This window comes from Trifolium pratense, linkage group LG5 (genome assembly GCF_020283565.1).
Source record: "Trifolium pratense cultivar HEN17-A07 linkage group LG5, ARS_RC_1.1, whole genome shotgun sequence".
Taxonomy (NCBI): domain Eukaryota; kingdom Viridiplantae; phylum Streptophyta; class Magnoliopsida; order Fabales; family Fabaceae; genus Trifolium; species Trifolium pratense.
This window is the reverse complement of record NC_060063.1, coordinates 48,602,231-48,625,852: the sequence shown is the minus strand read 5'-3', so window position 1 is coordinate 48,625,852 and position 23,622 is coordinate 48,602,231. Positions and strand designations below refer to the sequence as shown.

General features: G+C 31.4%; 3 protein-coding genes across 3 annotated transcripts; 1 reads left to right on the top strand and 2 right to left on the bottom strand.

Annotated features, from left to right (window-relative positions):
• Nucleotides 1–454: 454 nt before the first annotated feature.
• Nucleotides 455–1,924, bottom strand: LOC123884841 (protein MAIN-LIKE 2-like). The gene is made up of 2 exons (XM_045934075.1): nucleotides 1,445–1,924; nucleotides 455–1,343 (listed from the first exon to the last, which is right to left on the bottom strand). Exons 1-2 carry the CDS (start codon nucleotides 1,865–1,867, stop codon nucleotides 591–593), a joined length of 1,176 nt encoding a protein of 391 aa, XP_045790031.1. The 5' UTR covers nucleotides 1,868–1,924; the 3' UTR covers nucleotides 455–590.
• LOC123886829 lies at nucleotides 1,879–3,222 on the bottom strand. Its single transcript, XM_045936109.1, has 4 exons — nucleotides 3,137–3,222; nucleotides 2,267–2,756; nucleotides 1,922–2,161; nucleotides 1,879–1,890 (listed from the first exon to the last, which is right to left on the bottom strand). The coding sequence occupies exons 2-4, from the start codon at nucleotides 2,747–2,749 to the stop codon at nucleotides 1,879–1,881; spliced, it is 735 nt and encodes a 244-aa protein (XP_045792065.1). The 5' UTR covers nucleotides 2,750–2,756; nucleotides 3,137–3,222.
• A 5,115-nt stretch (nucleotides 3,223–8,337) lies between these two features.
• On the top strand, nucleotides 8,338–11,153 carry LOC123886828. Its single transcript, XM_045936108.1, has 8 exons — nucleotides 8,338–8,359; nucleotides 9,001–9,185; nucleotides 9,287–9,373; nucleotides 9,462–9,653; nucleotides 9,952–10,113; nucleotides 10,246–10,299; nucleotides 10,475–10,621; nucleotides 10,785–11,153. The coding sequence occupies exons 1-8, from the start codon at nucleotides 8,338–8,340 to the stop codon at nucleotides 11,151–11,153; spliced, it is 1,218 nt and encodes a 405-aa protein (XP_045792064.1).
• The last annotated feature ends 12,469 nt before the right edge of the window (nucleotides 11,154–23,622 follow it).

Sequence of the window (23,622 nt, the reverse complement as noted above, 5' to 3'; positions counted from 1 at the left end):
TTATTGTGTTTGATTTGTCTAATTTCGTTTTAGTATTAAAGTTCGTTTCAATATTAGAGTTCTATCGAAACAATTTTAATATCGAGTTAAATCCTACCTTTCTTCAATCATACCATTCTTCAATCCCCCCCATCATGTCTTTTATACCCCCTATATACATGAATTTCGCAAAATATAACTCATTTCGACCCGCAGAAACCGAAACTTAAGTTTCGATTGATACAAACCGAAATTACTGGGAATTTAAACAATTTCGAGCCGTATAAACCGAAGTATATCAGGCCAAAAAACCAGTCAATGTGAGTCTCTGCCTTGCACCACCTCTACACATTTGAGGTCCAAACCTGTTTATAACACATTTTAGTATGTTATATATGACAGAGCATCAACATATTAACCATCCAATCTAAAAATATTTTAGCGATTAATAAAAAACGTAACAACCGGTAACAAATTACGAATTAAACGATACTAAAATACGTAGTGTACTACATCCGATTGTCATAATCAAAGTTACATCAAAAATAAAAACAAACATCAGAGTTTATAAACAACCACGTCAACATTAAAGTTACAAAAACAAACAAAGTCTACCCCCGAGTGTGGTAGCGTGTCCCCTTCCCCCGCTTAATTCGCCTATAAGCAAGTATCGGATTAAGCAAATTCAGAATCCGCTGCAAAGTACCATGAATTGGAGTTCCTTCAACCGCCTCACCATCGCGAACTGCCCTTTCGACCTCAACCTTGACACTCCGGCAAACTTGCATTAGATTAGGGTCATTTCTAGCTTCCGCCGCCTCTATTAACACCTCTAAATTAGGTGGCCTTGGTGGTGATTCAGGAGCTTCTACGGGTCGCATAACTGGATGCGACACTCTATAAAACCATGACATATATCCGGGTTCAGTGTCCCACGGGCTTGTAACAGGCCGACCCCTCATCTCTTCATCTATCATTCTCAGCTCCAATTCTTCCGTAAACACACGATCTATCTCACACAAGTTCATCCCCGGCGTTGCAGACATACTCGGGTTTCTTGGAATGCCTTGCACATGTTGAAATTGTCTTAGCACACGTTCCGGCAAATGCTTGGCTTTCAATTTACCACACCTTAACCATCCAGAAAACCAACATGCATTTATCAAAGGTCGCACTTGTCGGTGGGCATCATACGGGCTGAACACGCAATCGTAAGTTTGAATATTGTCCAAACTGCTTCTATATCCAGCTGCATCCTTATGTCCTTGCCCAGGAACAACCTTTGAATTTAGTGGCATGTTCGCTGTATATCTAGGAGCCTCCACCCACACACTAAGTCTCGGAAAGTGCGCAATAATCCATCCCTGAAAGTATGACGAACAAGATTCATTATAGCCAAACATAGTCTATGTGACAAATTAGACAAATACAAATAATATCTTATATAACGCTCATATATTTTTACCTGAAGAAATGACATGTAGCCAGCCATCTGAGTCGTGCTAACCGCAGACCCGTGATCCAAATAATGCTGCAGATGAACAAGAGCAGCAGCACCCCAATTCCATTCATGAACGCATGACAAATCTTGAAAGTACTGCAAATACACAACATCCGCGTAGTAACTGCTCTTGTTGCTGAATATGGTACAACAGACCAAATGTAGCATAAAAGCCCTTACGCTCCTCTCCCTGTAAAGCCTAACAACATGCGCCGGCTTATTTTCAGCAATCGCTCTTTCAGCAGACGTCTGGTTTGTTGTGTATAGAGTTTGCAGGGTAGTATGCTTCAAATGTACCCCGTTGGTTTCGGCAAATGCTTTATCAATATCCTCTCGCTCAACTCCTAGATATGAACTAACCATGTCAGCCCCTTCTCCCCTTGACATCTTCGTATGGTTCAAAAACTTTCCTTGGATTGGAAGATGTAACAGACATTGTACATCGTCCAAAGTGATGCCGAGCTCACCTAATGGAAGGTGGAAAGTACTTGTTTCCGGATGCCATCTTTCAACAAATGGCCATATAACCCCATAGTCAAGTACGCTAAAATTGACACGGGTAAGCGGCTCCAATCCCGATGCTTCTATTGGATCCCAAAACCACCTCTCACTACGAGGCGGTTTGACGATGTCCATAACCTTTTTCCCGCTAGCTTGGCAACGCAGAGTCCTCTTTAAAACCTGAAAAATTCCAACAACACAAAACATTGAAAACTTAATTAACATAATCACAGTATTTAAAACAATTAATACATTTAATAAAACAATTAATACACTTAACGGTACCTCGTGATCATCTGGTTCTGCATCCCATATCGGAACCGCCCTATGATTTCCGTATTGTGTTAATAATGACATATCACTTGGTCCTCCTCCATAACCCTCATTTGCTGCATCTCGTCGTGGTTGCCGTGGTCGCTGTTGCGGTCTCCGTCGTGGTGGTTGTTGCGGTTCTTCAATTTGCGGTTCATCAGGTTGCGGTTCATCAGGTTGCGGTTCTTCAGGTTCGCCATACTCGGCATCCTGATTTAGAAATTGATCCGCGTCAAAATCATCATCCTCAGCAGCATTTTGTGCTTGGCCTAAACGTGACCGTGTACGCGTACGCGAACCACCCGCCTCAGCATCATGTGTCCCTCGCGCCGGAATTGGTCCTTGCTGCTTACTACGACCTCGTTTGGCAGGGCGATTTGCAGCAAGCTCTCTACGAGCGGAAGCATTTGCATTGCTTGGCTTGCCATGTCTACCTCTCCCAACATTTTCTTCCATATTTATCCTAACATGGAAAAATATCTTCACACTCAATACAATCTTATAAACTATGATAAATTCAAACTATAATTCAATCAACATTTAATCCTAACACCTATGGTTAACATTATTCATATGGAAGCATATTGAATTTTACTTACACATTTTGTCAAACACTTAGTGTACACCATAATACCATCTAATTGCATACACAAATTAAACCTAATATCACATGCATTCATGTTAACATCTAACTAAACTAACAACTAACCATTAATCAACAATTCAAACATAGAATTTTGAGATAGAAAATTACTCAGGGAGGGAAAAAAACGTAGAAAAGAGTGAATGTGATAAGAAAAACATGGAATGAGAAAAGAGTGAATGTAAATGCATGGAACTTACTTGATTAAGAATGGTTTGAGATAGGATGTTGAAGTTTTCCACAAAATCGCTCTCAAGAAGAAGAAGGAGTGGTGTTGTTGGTGTTTAGAAGAAAAAAGGCTTAACTACACATTTGGTCCCTTACGTTTATTTTAGGTTTCAATTTGGTCCCTTACGTTTAAAAAGTATCAATTTGGTCCCTTACGTTTATTTTAGGTTTCAATTTGGTCCTTTCCGTCAATTTTGTCACTAACACCGTTTGAACAGTACACGTGTCAGTGTGTCCAAGTGCCACGTGTCAGTCCACATGTGCAAATTCACTGCCACATGTGACAAAATTGACGGAAAGGACTAACTTGAAACCTAAAATAAACGTAAGGGACCAAATTGATACTTTTTAAACGTAAGGGACCAAATTGAAACCTAAAATAAACGTAAGGGACCAAATGTGTAGTTAAGCCAAGAAAAAACGTAACTGAGAGGTTATGAAATGCTTCTGTTTCTATATCAGTTAACTTCGGTTAACAAAACTCGAAGTTAAACGCGATCGATTTCTATTAACCGAATTTTTTTAAAGTTCGATTCGTATAACCCGAAACACCGTGCAGGGGCAAAAACGTAAGTAAGGGGGGTATAAAAGAAACGTGGGGGGCCTAAAGAGAAAATATCTTTTTCTTGATCCATTATTTTTCTTCTTAATATATGTGAACAAGGTAACGGGAGAGTACCTGAACTCTTAGAACTTTGGTAGGAGGTGAGGTTGAACCCTTCTTTTTTGTGTCTGGTCGAAACTCAAAAAAGGTGTGACTTTGTAACTTATATTTTGGTGACAACTTCCCTGCTCATTCCATGAAATTGGATCAAACTCATTCTAAGTGTCATAAATATATTGGTTCATCAAAATATCATTTATAAAATTATTAAAGTTTAGTTAGTTTTTAATTGTGGCAACACAACTTTTAACAATTATAAATTTACCCATGTTCTAATTAATTTTTTTTTTTTCTATCATTCTCTTCCATTGTTTTTTTTTTACGGATCTCCCATCTTCTTCCTCTTCATATATGCACAGTAGTCTAAAAAAAATCTTTTTACTTTTCCTCTAAATGCATCTCTTTCTTCTTACACAAATTCTAATAAAGTCTAAAGTAACTATGGTGTAGGTATCAAATTCGGGTATTCTTCAACAACTATGAGTAGTTCTTCACCAAATCTGGGTTATTTGTACAATTCATATGTTGTGAGATTTTGTTTTGTTTTGAGTATTTGATTTAAGACTTTTTTAATCGAAATTAAAATCAGAAATATATTAGAAATGATTTGCATGATGTTTCTGGGTTATTAATCGTGTTTTTTTATGTTAAATTTTGTCTGGAATGTGCGAATTTCAATCGGATCAGAATCTGGGCAAAAGTGACCCGCTGGAGGTTGAAGATGACTTTTCTTAAGTTTCTTCTATGGTATATATATATTACGAAACTAAATAAAAACATTACAATATTTTTAACAATATTTTATAAATTTTTTAAAATATTTTACCCTAAATATATTTTTGCATTAATATAATTATGAATTTAAATATTGCATAAAAATCAATGGATTTGTCCGAATGAACGAATCTCTGAACTTGTTTTAATAAAAAATTAATTAAATTAATATTTGAGATGATTTTTATTCTAAGCTTTCAATTGATTCTGGGTTTCTTTGATTTCGTCTGTCTAGCTTTGAAAATGGGCCAATTATTGAGTTGTTTCTCTATTTCTTGTCAAGTAGCCTAGTGGTTAGAAATTTCACTTTGAAAATGGATTGTTCGGGTTTCGAACCCCGACTCCTGCGATGTCCCTACGGTACGTTTGAAGTTGTTTTTCTATCTCTAATCCCCTCGGTAATATGATGACTCCCTCTTTAAATTAATTTCCATGACACAAGAATAGACTAAACAAAAGATAATGTGCAAAGTTCATTTTTTATCTTCTTATTTCTAACCCTTCACTTGCATCTAATTGTAGGATTTTGTTAATTAAAAAAATTAAGTTTGTTATAATTAGAGAAGGTAGAATGTGGTAAGCATAATCATATCATCTCTTTTAAGGGAAGTGAATATCAATATAAAATTCAAAATATATAATATTATATTTCTAACATATTTTTTTATAATAATAACATTATTTAAAAATGTTTAATTATTAATATTGTTGTTATATTTTATAAATAAAATGTAATTCATAAAATAAATTTAAAAAAAAATTAGAAAAATAAATCTGGTTAAATAAAGCACAACGCAAAAAACGGCATGTAAATCGGACGCTCGTAGCCATCACACTCTCCCTCACTCTCTCTACTTGTGAGTGGGATTCACTCATGCATGAACAGTGCATCTTCAATCTCTGGCGGGTTGACCCGTGACCAGAAACCGGGTCAAAACTGGGTTGCGCTCCATTATCATTTTCTCCGCGTTTTCTGCCCAGTTTCGTGCGATTTTTGGTGCGTTTAGACCGGAATTCAATCTTCTTTCGATTTTAACAAAAAATTATCAAGATTTAAACATCAAAACGTGAGAGTTAAAACAAAATTCGCGATTTTGTGAACACCATAAAAGAAGAGGTTTTTCTTTGATTTCTCCCTCTATGATTGTCGTAAAAACACCAAATTTGTGTCATTAAATTCGTAAAATCAAGATCCACAAAACCACTGTAATGTTTTACTGTAATTTGTTGCATGCCAAGATTCAAAATTTTGACAAATAATAAAACGAAAATGAACTAGAAATTAAGAAAAGATGAAGAATAATTTAGTTTGGTTAAAAAAATCTGAACTTTGAATTAGATCGAAAATCTGAACTTTGAAGTAGGGGTGATCGTATCCGAACCAATCCAAAAGTAAAACCGCAAATCGAACCAAACCAAACCGAAAACCGCAAAAACCGCATTTGGTTTGGATGTATTTGGATGGCTTTCTTACTGAACCGCAAATCGCAAAACCGCAAACCGCAAAAACCGCAAAAACCGCGGATAACCGCAAAAATCGCATTAAGTTACTATTATATATTTATATTCCAATATCGTAAAAGAAAATATATTTATATTCCAATATACATGCCCAATTACCAAGTCAGTCGACCAAATTAATCGAACTTCAAGTTGTTTTTATTTTTTGTACTGAAATTTTATTTTGGTGTTGTAATGTTATTTTAAATAAACAAATTTTATCGGTACCGTGATGTTATTTTGAAAATTCAATTTTTTTATATATTTAAAATTGTAAGTTACTATAATGTTATTTTGGATAAATAATTTTTGTTGGTACTACAATGTTATTTTGGAACTTCAATTTTTTATTTTTTTTTTATGCTTAAAATTGTTCGGTACAATCGTTATGTTTTAAACCGCACCAACCGAACCGATCCAAACCGCATTGGTTTGGTTTGGTTTGGTTTGGATGACTTTTTAAAAATCAACCGAACCAAACCGAACCGCATGCATTTTTATCTCGCGGTTAGGATGACTTTTATGCTCAAAACCGAACCAAACCGCACCGCGATCACCCCTACTTTGAAGTAGATGGAATGAAAAATTGTTAAACTTTAGTGGGTATTTTTATAATTACATAATTATAAGTTGCTAGAATTGCAACTTTTATATTTTCATGACATAAATAATAGAAGATTAATTGGATGGTTTAGATTAGTGCCAACTCAAATGATAATCCAGCCCAATTTAATGAAATGGATAGATAAGAATTTGTCTTATATTTTATACTCCATCCGTCCCGAATTATAAGAGAAAATAAAAAAATCACACTTATTAAAAAAAGTAAAATATGAGAATATGAAATATGTTTTTGTGAGTTTTTTTTGGAATAAGTTGCATAGGAAGATGTAAAAACAATTTTTATGGGTTGTTGTTTATTGAGAAAAGGGTAGAGAGAGAAAATTAAATGCAATTTGCATTTAATTTTATGAGAATAAGGGAAAAACATTCTTGAAAATGACTTTCTCCCATATAATTTAGGACAAAAAAAAGGTTTTTTTCCCTTATAATTTAGGACGGAGGGAGTATCTTGCTAGTTTTTTTAGTTGGTATTTATTTTAAGGGCCACTAATCTGAAGAATTTTTATTGTTGTTGTGAAGTGAACGAGGTGTGTATATGTGTGTGGGCGCACACACGTATGCGTGTGTGTTAAAATGGACTTGAAGATAAGAGCATGAAGAATGGAGAGATTTTGTATAAATCATTTATTCTTAACCATTTTTTAATGACCGTAAATATTTTGCATCAATAAAAAAAAAAACTGTAATGAAATCTTTAGTTGAAATAAGAATAATTTCAGTTTCTTTTTTACGGTAAAATTATTTCAGTTTAAAGATAGAGTTTAATCGATATGCTCTATCAGTGTAAATTAATTTTACATTAACATTCAATATGAATCAAACATTTCTTCATGTCATACAATTATAGTAGGGTATAATGAGATGATTTGACATAATACATGGTTGATATTAATTGATAGTATAAAATTAGTTTACAATATCCGTACATATACATTTTTGTCTTAAAGATATGCATGTTCATAAAATTTATGTGTTGGTTAATTTATTTTTGAATTTTACAATATTATTTATTTTCTTCGATCTGACCAAAAGTTAGTGAACGATTTTTTTTTAGTTTTTAATTTTTATCACTAAAAGCATTCTCTAAATCGGTCACTAAAATCTCAACTATTATATTTGTTTTTAAGATATGATTGTATTTTCCTTAAAAATGAGAGAAAAATATATGATTGTATTTGTAAATTTAAATAATTTCAATTTAATATATTTATATGAGAGTCGGTACATACAACCATATTTATTTGAGGATCATACTAAATAGCATTGCCGAATATTTGTTAAGCATACCAAAAATATAAATAATTAAAAGAAAAATTGATGTTTGTAATGTAATTTTTTTCACTATGATATGTTAATACACAAATTCCAAAATAGAATTACCTTATTAATAAATTAAACTAGTGCTCCAAGAATACTGTTTGACATTTTTTCATTATTTAATATTTAACCGAGACAACACCAGATTCTCAACAATTATAAGAAAGTAAAAAAAGAAAAAGTTCGGCTGCGTAAGGCTAGTAGAGGATCTTTGACCCAGATGCAAAATAAAGAATCTCAAGTCTAATACAAGATCTTTGAGTGGGTGCAAAACAAGTCTAATACAAAATACATATGTGCAAATCTAACAATCAAGGTATGCTAAATCTTCAACCAAACATATACTAAATCTTCAAAACACTAGGAATTTTGTTCAGTGATATGAGATTTTGATAGTATTAATTCATGAGGTCCTAAATTCGATCTTCATTGACAAAATTATAAACCAAAAATATACTAAATTTTCATAATTAACCAAAAATATATTTAACCATTCACATAGCTGGTAGTCCTTTTTTGTTTTTTTTTTCCTGTAAAAAAAATCCCTTTTTGTTTTTTAATCATTTTTTAGAAAGGATTTTTATTTAACCTTTTTCATAATAATAATTATTTTATTTTGTAAAAATATAATTACGTAATATATTATTATATTTTGTCATTTGTACAAGTTATTACCTATCATACTTTGTCGTTTTTATAATTACACTATTTATTGACAATATTGACTGATATAAATATTTTTGAACAACATAATACTACTTTTTCTTACTGTCAAAGCAATACTGTTTTGTATTTAAATATAAACAAAAATCAAAATGTATTTGGATTAAATTTGAACGATATACATTTGACTTTTATTTATATTTAAATCAGGAGGGATTATTAGTTTGTCGTTAATTGAATTCTTATTATTCTCCCACCACTAATATATAAATTGGAAATACTAAATTGTTATAGATCACCAAGTCATTTTGTTCCATAACAAAATTATGAAAATGATCAACATATTTTTCTTATTGGTTTTGTGTTTGGTGACTATTACAAGCCATAGAGTTGATGGAAGTCAGAGCACAGTGAAAGAAAATTTAGAGTTGGAGAGACAACTAAAGCTTATTAACAAGCTTCCTATCAAGAGTATTCAGGTCTATTATTCACATATATTTAAGTAGTGATTTTGTTTCATCTCAATATATAATATGATCGGTTATAATTTTCTTGCATTTGATTTTTGTTGTTTGTATAGACAAAATTTGAGTACATGGTTGATTGTGTTGATATTAACAAGCAACCAGCTTTTGACCATCCTTTACTTAAAAATCATAAGTTGCAGGTTACACAACGTTCAATTTGGTTAACTTTATTTCATTTTATTTAAATATTCTCTATTTTAATTTTGATTTTATTTTTATTTGTTGCAGAGACGACCTCTTTTTCACATAAAAAATGGAAAAACAAGTGCGAAGAATTCACCGACAAATCTCATGTTTGGACTTGAGAAAGTGGAGTGTCCAACTGGAACGGTTCCTATTCGTAGGACAACAAAAGATGATCTCATCCGTTCAAAATCATTATGGAATGATAATATCTTAACTACAAATGTCGTTCGCCATGTAAAATTTTCTCTTAAACAACTTAATTTTAAAAGTGCTTAATCTTTTTTATATATATGCAAAAAATTATATTAATAAGGAATACATGTATTATGTATACTCAAGTCCTGACAACACAATAAAATAATACAAAAAAATAATGTCATATTTTTTCAATTATATCTTTATCTTTCATTAATTATCATGCCCATATTTTTTTCTTCGTCTAGGGCTGCTCTGACTCCAACCTTTGTGTTCTTAGTTTATATGTATAACTATCAATTGATGTTTCAATTTTTATTATATATTGAATTTGTAGAATGCAGAAGTATCTCTCAAGAAGCCTGGTCAACAACTTTATTATGGAGTTAGTGGAACTACTAGTGTTTATAATCTAAAGATAAATATTGCTCAATCAAGCTCATCTCATATACATATTCAAAATGGAGATGGGACTAATAAAATTATTGTTGGATGGCATGTGAGTTTTAATTTATCCTGTCATAACTTTATTTAGTTCTAAAATTTGTTTGATATAAATGTATAATTTTAATCAATTCTTGGTCATAAAAAACGCTACTAATTTATCATCATATATATAAATTGATGTCAGGTATTTCCCCATATATATGGAGATGATAGGCCACATGTTTTCGCAGCATGGACGGTAAGGGATGGATGGATGATTTTTATAGTTTTTTTATTGTTAAATTATTCTAGGTATAATGACTTTTTTTTGTTATTAATTTTTCTTTTGGTATGAATCTTCTATATATTTTGAGCCTGATTATAAAGTGTTTCATTACTTTAAAATATAATTCGATATTAAATCATGTCAACAGTCAGATAATTTCAAGAAAACCGGATGCTACAATATGCAATGTCAAGGTTTTGTTCAGGTTGATAGTCAATTTCACATCGGTGGAGCTGTGTCAAACGTATCTGTCTATGGTGGACCAATGTCTGATTTGCCAATTACTATTTTCCAGGTTTTTTTTCTTCTTACTTTAAGATTTGAATTGAAGACATGCATGCTATAAGAAATAAAGACTATATTTTGTAGTAGTTTAGAGGTTGTTCTTGACATATCACTGGAAATGGACTATTTGCGAAACAAGTTTATAATATAAGAGATTTTATTGATATGCGCAGGGAAACAACAAATGGTGGGTGATGATACACAATAAGGCGGTTGGATATTTTCCGGTAGCTTTGTTCACCAACTTGTATGTAGCTGATCAAGTGTCATGGGGTGGAGCAACAATAGCTATTGATGCTCCTAGTCCTCCGATGGGATCAGGATACTTTCCTGATGGGAACCTTTATCATTCATGTTATTTTAAAAATATTGCATTCAAAAATGGAACTACATCCCCGAATTTTGGACCGGATAAGTTGTCGATACAAGAATTTACCGATTCCCCTAAATGCTATGGAGTTGAGTACTATGAAAAAACAAAATACGGGTCGGATGATTATACTCTTTTATTTGGAGGACCTGGTGGTAATGAATGTACATAATTTGTATTTTGAATATAAGTTTCAACTTCAATTTCAAAATAAATAAAAGATTGATACTAGTACAATCATTATCTAAAACAACTTCTTGTTCTAAAGATCTATTTATACTAATATTTTCACATGTAAAAGGGCACAATCCCAAAGCAGGCCTCCCGAAAGAAAGTAAAGCCAAAACGAACCTAAATATTGAAAACAATTGATCCATCGAATCCGGAGATCCCTTGAAACAGCATCACGGTTTTTTCAAGCTTGAATAGCCACTTGCGAATCACATTCCACCCATAAGCTCAACCTAATTGAGAAGGAGGTTGACCCTTAGAGCGGGTATGGTAACTACTGGTGTTTTTCGCAAGCCTCATTTGTTTTTTCTTAGCCTTAGAGATAACAAGAGTGAAGGATTCACTCTCCACTTCCAATTGACGCGCTCTGGACAGCCAAACTTGTTTTATCTTTTCCATATCATCGATTACCACCTGCTGTAGTTGTGTTTCTGGGACGGTAAAATCATAATCAACATCACGATGGGCAGAATGCGTGTTCCTATCTGATGTATTGGCAGCAGCAGAACAGTTAGCCTTTCCATTTGTATCCACACCATTATCTAATGTATTAGCTTTTCCATTATTATCCACATGATATGATGCCTTATGAAAAATTGTGTCAGCACTATTATATTCCACAACAAGAATATGCTCATCAGTGTCGGTTTCAGAGTTATGCTCAACAACAACTTGTTTGGTAATATTGTCAACATGCTAATCATTATCGTCTGTAAATGTAACAACTGTATCGGCCTTATGCTGAGCAGGCATCAGCTCCTCAATACTCGGTGCACCACATGTTCACTTCTCGGTTGTTTCAACAAGAATTAACGGAGTACCGATGGCGCTAGCAATTTCGAACAATGTTCTAGGTCTCCAATATTCTTGTGGCAAGTCTATGATCCGGATCCAAACCTGAACATATGTCTGTTTCTGAGTACGTGGGTTGAAATCTGCAACCCATTTGGATAGGCGAAGCAAACCCGGACGAAGATTGTACGCACCCACAGACCAAGCCTTTCTTTGATCCTCAGGACATTCAAACTTGAAATCATAAAAACCGCGACCTAGAGAAATCAATTGCCATGGCTGGAAGCATTTCCAAATTGCTCCTAGCTTAGCCACTAGGTCACGGGCAGTGTAAGGTGTCTCAATATAAGAAAGAATCTGAGAAAATGATTTCGCCAAACCCGTCGCTGTGGGTGCAGGAAGAGGCGTGGAAGAAACAGACAGAAAATTCCATGGAACAATCGGAGGCAAAGCCATGCTTGGCAAGGTGTACGAAGCCTTATTTATTGGCTCTCATATTAACAAGGTCTTAAGAATCATTTAATGTGATTTTAATAATGTTTGTTTTTAAAATATTTTCAAACAATGTTATGGGAAAATAATGTTAAGTAAATTATATGGTCACACATTATTAAAATATAAAAATTAAAATAAATATTTAGATCGATTATCAAAAAAGAGTTTGATAGAATCCATTACTCACTTTGTATGTAAGATTGTAAGTAAGGAATATAAATTAGGATTTTCTTACTTTCCATAGAAGTTGTGTTATTTTTCTTAGACTGCATAGCATTTATTAAGAACACTATTATTTTTTTACAAGCAAAAACTAGATATTTCGTTAATCAAAATAGTCTCAATATAAGTAGGTAACATTTCTAAATGATAAATACTAGCCTAAGAAATGACCGCTCTAGCAAGCTTATTATGAGCCACCATATCCGCTTGTTATTTGATAAACTTAACCTTAAAGTTATAATTTAAAGACAATACATTGTGAATATTACAAATAAAGAAGCGAAATTCGGAGACACCCGAGTACACATTATTGATTGCATCCACTACACATATCTGTCTCAAAAATCACATGAGAGATGCCACGTCGAATCATTTCCTTCGTAACTTCAATCAATGTCATAGATTCAACTTCTAATATATAACACCTTCCTTTCCTTGGTGTTTATTTTTTTTGCTTGTGATATGACTGGATGTGTTGATTTTTAGGTATTATACTCGCCTCATACTATTAATAAAATTTAGCCCCTCTAATTTATATATTTCACTTGCTTCAAACCAATTAAGAGAATTTGGCAGCAGAACAAAAGTTATCAAACGAAAATTAAAGTGGATATTTTTATAATTTTATTTGTTAAGAAAAATGTGATGTACGTTTCAAAATAGCAATCTTGTAATGTTTCTGATTAAAAAACACGATGATAACTTTCAACTCCAAATATCTAAACCTATTTTTACATGACAAATGATACTAAGGTTATCCACGTCATCAAATGACGTGATAGTTTACTCATGTCTGAGTCAATGAGGTAGAATTGGGCCTACGAGTGTGTATTGTTCATGTGATCTTGTCAATGAATTTTAAAATTGAAAACTTTGAACCGAACCGACTTAGTTTGGCTTTGTTGTTTTTGTTTGAATTTTTATCTGAACCAAACAAAATCGGTAACTTTTTGTTTGGTTTGTCGGTTTAATAGGTTTTGCATGAAGTCTGAACCGCTTACATCCTTAAACGTATGTGTTCTCGCTCCTATATTTATTACTCCTTTCGTTTCAAATTACTAGAAGAGCTTCCCTTATATATATTATAGGCGGATGAGAACTAAATTGCCTTATCTTTTCTTTCCCGAGGTCTTTATGCCCAAAGCAAGCTAGCTAGAAGCAAAAACTCTTATTTAAGTAAGGTCAGTTGTAAACAAAGCAAACAAAGGATTCGTGGTTGTACCAATCCCATCGGTCGTAGTTCATACTCTATCAGCTAATATGAAGTAGAACGAGAACTCTCTTTCTTAAAGGTGCATCAGCGATATCAAGAAGGAAAGGAGCTGGAGTTTTCAAATGCCATCGGGGATGAAAGTAAAGATATGCTCGCTAGCAGGGATAAAAAAAATAATCCCGAAGGAGACAGTCTTCTTCTGTTTCCAAGTCTTGTTGAAGAAGCTAGGGCTAGGGTCAAGCAAGCCTACCTATGGTCGGTATATCTTTGAAATGAAAGCTCAGACGAATATAAAACGGTAAAACAAGAAATTAAGAAAATGTATTTTTGCACTTTATCTTCCTATTATACCCTTATTTTAATTCACCAATAATTTTTTTTTTCACACACTTTCTCCTTCCAATAAATTTAATATATTATGTACAAAAAAAAATATAAACCAAAAAATTTTTTAAAAAAAAAAAACTCTAGTTTTCAAAATACGTAGTATATATTAAATCTTTTACGGTTTCAACAACTACTTCTAAATATTTGAAATTTACATGAGGGTATAATAGACAAGTAATTTGAAACAATTTTTTATAAAACGACAAGTAATTTGAAACAGAGGGAGTACCAAAGATAAGATTGTAAGGATCGATTATGATTAATTATTATCAAACATTTTTTTTGTCAAGTAGTCTAGTGGCTAGAAAATCCATCTTAAAGATGAATAAGTGGAGTGTATAGAGTTCGAACCCGGGCTCTTGCACATGGGAATGGATTCTCTCAAGTGTAATTTACACTTGAGATAATCAAGTGTGGTTTGTTACTATTGATTAAGAGAAAGAAATATATAAAAATTTAGAGAAAATGAATTTAGATGGTGATAGATTACACTTTATTCTCTCAGTGTAAATCACACTTGAAAGAATTCATTCTCTCTTGTACATGTAGTGCGATGTCCCTACAAACTGAGTTAAACTCACGGGACTATCAAACATATCTTTTAACCAAATTATAATAAAAAATACAAAAAATAGGATTATGATTAATTGCATTGAGCAAAACCAGCCCATTCTTGATATTTTATGGGTCTTAGGCTAAACATTCTCCTAAAATAATAGACCTACGGCCGTCAGCCCGTCACACCTCATGTCCCCTATCGGACAAAATTTGCTTAGCTAGCCAAATTAGGACAACAAACTTAGAGTTTTTGTACCTATTTGCTAAGTGAATGCAAATTCACTTAAATAATTTTTCTTACCAAAAAAAATCACTTAAATAATTCGCTCAATCCAGCAACATTAGAAACTCAACAAAATCTACCAAACTCAACTCCAAGCTAGTCCATACCATAGCAACCAAATTGTCCACTAATAGTCACTATGGTACTTTCAATACTTTAACTCAATAAATTTCTTAGGGTTCCTAGCTTTACACTTACAATTAAGTTAATAACCCTTAAAATCTTACTTTCTAAACCTAATTCTCATTCTCTTCTATTTTCCATGATCATCACATACAATCCACAATCTCATATTAACATAACTTAGGCCTAAACTAGATTAATAACCATTAAAAAGCTCACCTTCAATAATGGATGATGAATATATGAAGAACTGAGCAAAGTTGATGATGAAAATACACTACTAGAAGCTTTGGTTTTTCCAGTTGATTTTCCTTTAATATTCAACGGTAAATGTCATATGGTACATTGTTTTATTAATTAACTGATAGCTTATCTTTCGGCTCCCCATGTTTTTTTATACCCTAAAAATCTCATTTGTCCCTTGAAAAAATTCGGAACGCATAAACCGGTGTTTTTTAGAAGTTTTTTTAGGGTAAATTCAGGAAAAATTCGGTAAACAAAAACCGAAGTATTTTTTCAGGCAAAAAAAATTTGGTAAATAGAAACCGAAGTTTTTATTGAAGGACAAAAAAAGAAATCAAGGAAAAAAAAACATGGGACATGAGGAGAAGCTATCTAATTAACTAAGCCTTATATAGGCTAGGATACAATACAATGGGCCTAACACAAAGTTAACACACAAAGGCCCAATAACCAAATACACTACAACAATACTCAACAATAACAAGTTTGAATTTTTTTTTCTACCTCTACATTTATCATTTTATTTCGGCATATTTTAAAATATTCTCGTTCTACCTCTAGTATATTTTATCATTTTTGATTTTGTCGTTTTATCACTTTTCCGATAACTATTTGGAAAGTTGTACACCCCCTTGAAATACTGTTTCGGTAAACTTTTTTTTTTCGGTTAGTTAATTTTACCGGAACACTTGTCCGGTGGGCAAAAAATGCTGGAGAATAAATATAAACAACATAATGGCACTATTGAAATTTATATTTTTATTAACCAAAAAAAATTAAAAAATACAAATGACTTATAAAGTAAAAAGAAAAAAATAAAAATACAAATTCCTTAGCAGATGTTGCTTCCCACCAATGATGCTCACTAGTGCAATGGCAGTATGGCACTAGTCGCACCACCAGTGGGGCAGGAACTTCGACAACCACCGGTTCGAAGCTGTTAGCAGTAGTTGTAATCAGCTACCAATACATGACAACCAGTAGGCCGGCCACCAACACATGCCAACCAGTAGGCTAACAAATGCTATAGAAACTAAACCGAGCCCTACCGCAAGGCCAATGATGACCCATGGAGGGCTCGAACCGTGGTTGTTGTTGTTGTTGAAGTCTATTTTGTTGTTGATGGGAGTTAACGGAAAACTATTTTCAGGTGGCTGTGAATCAAAAGGGTCGGGTGGAGGAGGTGGCAATGAACGGGCGGCAGTGGAAGTAAAAGGGGAGTTTGTGTAGAAGAGAAGGAGAAGGAGGAGGGAGAGGTAGAGGTAGAGAGAGGGTTTGAAAAAACAAGCCTTCTTCATTAAATTAAATATTATAACAAACTTTTTTATTATTGTGATTTGTTCAAGAGCTCAATTTTTGAGAGAAAGAAGTTGAGAACTAACAATAGTGTGGCCGTGGGAGAAGATTCTGTGAAAAAGTGAAAGATTCTTAAAGTTTGTAGATATTGTTTATGCTTTAGAGAAGAAGAAAGGGTTGATATGTTTTGGAATTTGTTTATAGAGGAAGAGAAGAAGCTATGAACACATGAGCTATAGGTTCTGTATTATTTTCAGGATTGAGATTCACCGCTGTCCAAAAAGAAAAATGTTATTCTAACACAATTTATTTTAGTTTAGGATGTGTATGCCACCTATTAAAATTCATGGTTATCGGCATTGTTATTTATTTTAGTTTATTGATTAATGATGTGTATGTCACCTATTAAAATTCATTCCAAAATGGAATCGGGGACCAAAAGTTAGAAAAATTTGAAACAAGGAGACTGAAAAACAAATTTTTAAAATAGAGGACTAAAATTTGAAATATTCAAAATTTGAGGATTAAAAATACATTTAAACCAATATAATTATGCCAAATACTACCTCCGTCTCTAATTATAAGAGTCTGTTTGACCACTGCACGTACGACAATGCATAATTTTGATTGCTAATATCTTTAATTATCTATTAGTAAAAATTATAAAAATTTAATATTTTGAAAATACTCATCAAAATAAATTGAACAAGATCTTATATAGTAATATTTACATTTATATAATATTAAAAAAATACTGTCAAAACAAGGTAAATGAATAGTATATTTTTATCAAACAGAGTCTTATAAATAAGAACAGAGTAGTAATATATCAAATCTATTCTATTCTTATGTACCAATTTTTTTTTTTCATTTATTTGTCACAAATTTCTCTATTCTCACACTCTCATCTATTTCTCTTGAGAACCTAACACACCAAGTGAAAGATAAATACAGTAGACGTTAATGTGTCAATCAGTAGATCAATTTAGTTTCCTACTTTTCATTCGTCTTTTGTGAGGCAGGGGCTCAAACTCAAACAAAGGAATGGATTTTAAAAAATGTTCATCCTTCTAGTTCTAGCTTTCTTTCCTTTCACAATAAATTGTTCTGTATCTTAAAATCTTGAGTAGAGAAAATTTCAAGATGTCAAACCTTCCCCATTAGGCCAACTAATTTTAATTAACAAAGTGACATTTATTAAATATAATATTAAATAGTTTAGATTTTGGAAGGGCAACGATATAATATTAAAATTATAAAAAAAAAAAATTAAGTACAAATTTTATTCATTTTATTTTATTTTTTTGATTTACAATGAAACGATTGATCGAACCCATGACTTCTAGCATACTATCCAGACCTCTCACAATTAGACCAAACCTAATGACTTTTCATTTTATTTGTTTAATCAGTACCACAAGATAGCCACGACAAAAATTATGTACTTAATTACTGAATAGAGAGCTAATAAAATCAGATCCGTTCACTATTGATGGAGATGGCATCATTTGCCGGAGCTTGTGGAAAAAATGGAGACGGCGGCCATGGGAGATGATCGGAGCTTCCTGACATGGAGTATCAGAGAAGACAAATATTAATCTATTTTTTATTATTTTTTAATTAAAAAAAAAGAACGAAGACAATTTTTTTAAAATAAAAAAAATAAAGAATAGAAGTTACTCCTGCTTTTGAACTTGTTGAACCAGTTACGAGTAAATAATTAAGAAAACAAGTGTGTGTAGTAAATTGGGTTGGAGTGTGTTTAAAGAAATGTGTTAGAGGATGTTACCCTAACACTCCTCCTTAAGATAATTACATCACCTTAATGACCAGTTTTAGAAAAGTGATAAAGCCACTTTCCGTTTTATATGGCATTAGTCCTAGTGACAAACTTTTATCCATGGTTTTGTTTTCAGCAATCTTAGTACCTAAGCTATTAAGATTAAAAAAGTGATTTACACGGAAGCTAATCCTCTAGTGTTTTACTATATATCACGATAAAATTGTTTTTATATCTCTTTTCATATATGTTAAACGGAGTGCGGATTCAACTTCCGTTTGGATTTATTTATTTTAAACTTATTCAAAATAGTTGATGCAAATAAATAAAATTTTAGACTAATTATTCATATGTTTTCACTAATGAAAATTGTACGTAAAATACTTTTGTGATGGACAAAAGTTATATAAGAGTGTAGTCCCTTTTGTTTTGGTTCCTTAAGCATCACATCTCTATTCTGTAAAAACTTACATCATCAAAGGGAGATTGTATAAGGTCTAAAGAGCCTCAACATCATCAAGCAAAAACAATTCTCAAGCAGCAAGAACAATCTTTAAGCAAGAACAATGATGGGAGGTATTTCGGCTATTTAATTCGAATTTTGTTTCCGCTATTTAAGGTTAAATTTCATTTATGAAACCGTAGAAATTCTAACATTTGGTATCAGAGCTTTATTTGCCTCCGCCTTGAAATTTCGTGTTCCGGTTATTGGGGTTTTAAACGAATCTAAATTTTTTTATTTCATATATTGGTGTTGGTGTTTTTCAAAGGTGGTGGTGTTTGGTGTAGCAACTCTTGTTTGGCGACACTTTGTTGGCTTAGGGGTTGTCGTTTCGGTTGTGGCTGAGGTGATGACGGTTAATGTTGAGTAGGAGGCAATTTGTTTAGGGGTTTTGAAGGGATGTAATTGGTATGGTGGTTTTAGGTGTTTAGGTTGGTTTATGTTTCTTCCTTTGTGTTGTACTTGCATGTACTGAGCTCGTCTTGGGGTCGGTTACATTTTTAATAAAATTTAGCCGTTCAAAAAATATATATATTTGTAACTGTTTATCCACGAAAATTCTTTTTAAACCATAAAGAACAAAGTTTCAAAAATTTCGATTGATGTTTCTGTGTTTAAATTCTGATTTAGAGTTAAAATGGGTATGAAATCAAAAGCTTTAGTAATCTGGGTTTTGCATGAAATTTTTGGCGAATTTCGATTTCAGATTAAGAGTATTTTAGATGCAGAAAATGTTGAATCATATGGAAATGTCTTAGATTCATGATTCTGTGTTTAAAACTTGAATTTTCGGTATTATTTTGACCTGAAACAATGAAGCACCGGTACTCCATTTGAAGGAGAGTACAGGTACCGGGTACGTATCAGATATTGGTAAGTACCTAGTACACCATGGTACGCACCGAAACCGTACCATTTTTTTAATTTTTTTTTCTCATACATGGTACGGTGTACGCCAAGCACAAAAAAATGAGATTTTTTTTTCCGGTTTTTTTATCAAAAAAGAGTAAGACATAATAACATAACATATATAGGTTTTCTCTAACCAATATAACGAAAATGTGAATCACACTGGTGACATAATAAAGACACTTTTTTTTTTTACCAATGTAATGAATCGAATTTTTTTTTTTACCAATGTAATGTAATGAATTTTTGTCCTTAACATATCAGATTCAATGTTCTCAGGTGACAAAACAACACAGGTGGAAGCGATATGGATAACCCACGACAGAATATGCGATCGTTTAATAACGAAAACATAAACAAACTAATACAAACACAAAAAATTGAAAGAAAAAAAAAAGTAAGAATGAGAATGGGGTAAAATAATTGGTCACAACTCATACCTATTTATGCAAATCTTCAAGCAATTTGATTGGTTGGAGCTATGGCATTTGGCCACATGTCATTCACTTTTGACTGCAGCAGCATGAAAACAACAAACAGGGGCGGCAGTGCAAAAAACTAGGCCTGTTTGGCTCCCTCAGACTCACACAAGTTGTGGCTTGTTATAGGATTTTGAAAAAATAAAGTGAATCTAAACTTAACCACATCCTTATAACACATCCTCGAATGGATTATTACTACTATTTTATTTTTTTTATATAATAATGTTATTACTACTTAAAAACAAGGCTGTAAATAACGCTACTCGTTTTTTTTTTAACTATAATTTTTTTATTAATGTATTTTACTATACTATTAAATGACAGACAATTATATAACACCTAAATTAAAGGTTAAAAGCTCAAGTTACATTTTTCTTAATTAAATTAAAATACTACTGTATATGACTCAAAATCGTCCACTAGAAACCACTACCATGATCACAACTACAAAATCCCATAGATGTTATGAATGAGAAGTGTGGTTCATATCACCATTAAGCATCTCATTTATTTATTTTTTATTAAATTTTATCAAATGAACATCCTCTTCGTGGTTTATTAATGTTTTTAGTTAATATTTTGAATATTTTTTTTGACATTTTTACTTTTAATTAGAAATGGAGGCAATAGACTTTAAAGATCATTTTCATTTCCACGACTTACTTAGATAGTAAATTACTTCATTTGTTTCAAATTATTTGACTTTTTAAAAGAAAAAAGAATTTAATAAAGTGTATTTTTGCACCTTATTTTTATATTATATCCTTATTTTAATTCATCAATTTTTTTTTTGCACACACTTTCTCTTTCTAATAAATTTAACATGTTATGTACCAAAAAAATAATAAAGCAAAACAAATACAATAAAAAAATTATACGAAGAAGTTTAGTAAAAAAAAAATAAAAAGATTTAAAATAAGGAGGGTATAATAGACAAAATATAACATAAATTATCAAAAAGACAAGTAATTTGAAAAAAAATAAAATTTTCTAAAAAGTCAAGTAATTTGAAACGAATGGAGTAATAAATATTGTTTTCATTAAAAATAGTGATTTATTTAATAAATATTAATCAAGTCAATATTTTATCCACAAGTACTTTAGCTTTCCTTCCTAAAATGTTGGTTTGGAGTTAACCTAGTAGCAGGAGTTGAACACCATGGATCAATATTTGCTGCTACATCCGCTGAAAGATTTGTTGCATGTTTTGATCGATAGAAGAGGTATGAATCTCTAGGTGTTCAACCCGTGCGTTGCACGGGTTTGATTAGAATGTTTTAAAAAAAAATTGTGTTTTATAATAAATTGTATTAAAAATAATAATTTTTTTAGATGTGTTGAATTATTCTTTGATTATAAAAGTGACTTTTAAAATATTTTTTATTTTTTTTCTCCATTCAATTGAATCTAGATAGATAGATGGATAGATAGATAGATAGATAGATAGATAGATAGATAGATAGATAGATAGATAGATAGATAGATAGATAGATAGATAGATAGATAGATAGATAGATAGATAGATAGATAAAAATTGATTTAAATACAGACAATGTGTCGTTCAGGTGTACGTATATAGAATTAATAGAAGTGCAGTGGATTAGTTTATTATATTAAAAATTTGTTTTATTAATCTTATTTTTTCTGGGTTTGATTTATATATCTTCAAATTAGTGTAATTTTTATTTTAATATATTTTTTGTTTTTATGAAAATATAGTGGATTATTTTTCTCTGTATCTCTCTATATTTATCTTAATTATACTTCCATCTCCTTATTATTATTTTATATGAAAAAATGGTTGATACTTGTCTTGACCTTTAATTTATAAGAATAAGATGACATGTTAATTAATGGTAAATTATTTTAAAGTATTAAATTTTTTTATACTTTAAAGAGGCTTTTTATATTAGACTAAATATTCAAAGAGTTTCCGAAACAACTTTGTCATGCATATGCAGTGTAAGTAGTATTTTATAGGGTTATTAAATATATTTTTAATCATCTAATTATATTTTAAACTAAAGTCAAAACACTATTAAAATGAAAGATTTAATCTCCATACAAAGTCAAAATATTATCAAAACATTTCATTGTCATTCTGCTTGAATAAATTTGTCGTATTGTTGATCAAACAAAGTGATGAGATTATGAGATCGCTAAGCATGCGAAAGGAGACTTTTAAAAAATGCACTAAAAATGAATATCTTATCGTATATATTTTTATTCTCATCACTATGAATATCTTATTCATTTTAATTTTTATCGGTTTGACATTATTTTGACAACTTACGGTTCACGTCATGAATTCACTAAGCAAGTAAAAAAAACACTTATCATAAAGACGTACTATAGTATAGTCTACTAATATATTTTTAAGGATCGACATCGACTTATATCCTTTCTATGTTTCTCGTATTATTTTATTAGTATATAAAAAATATAGACACTTGTCTTTGACCTTTATAAACTCAATTAGTATTTTTAGGTAAATATATAGTGTTTTTATTTGACAAAACAAAAAATAGATATTTAAAGAGCTTTGAAATCAACTTTGTCAAATTTTATATTAGAGCTAGACTTCAAAAGAACATTTTTAATAAAAGAATATATTTTTTAAAAGAGAAAAGAAATCATATATGATCTAATATTCTTCAGGGAAATTTATCTTAAACCTCTAGCATTTATAATCATTGATTCATAATATCTTTCTTTTTTCTTTATGAATTTGATAAAATAAAAATTGAAAACACACAATGAATAAATATGGCTAATGATGTCAACTTAATAGAAAGAATACGTAAGGGCAGAGTTATCCTTTCAATTATACTAATAAGTAATCACCACTAACTCTTCCTTTTCCCTCAATTAATTGGTAACAACCATTTGTTATTGTTAAACATCGTCTCTTTCATTTCTACTTCGTTTTTTCCTATCATCATTATAATAAATAAAAATCCTCTTTTTACAATTGCATTTGCATGATGTGGAAATAAGATGATTTTGTTTAAAGGTTAGCTATTATATAAAAATGTAGTTGTCTTTACATTAAAAATTAAAATTTTTATTTTATAATTTGTTTATTGAATAAAATAATATGATATTCAATTTTTTAAATTTTAATA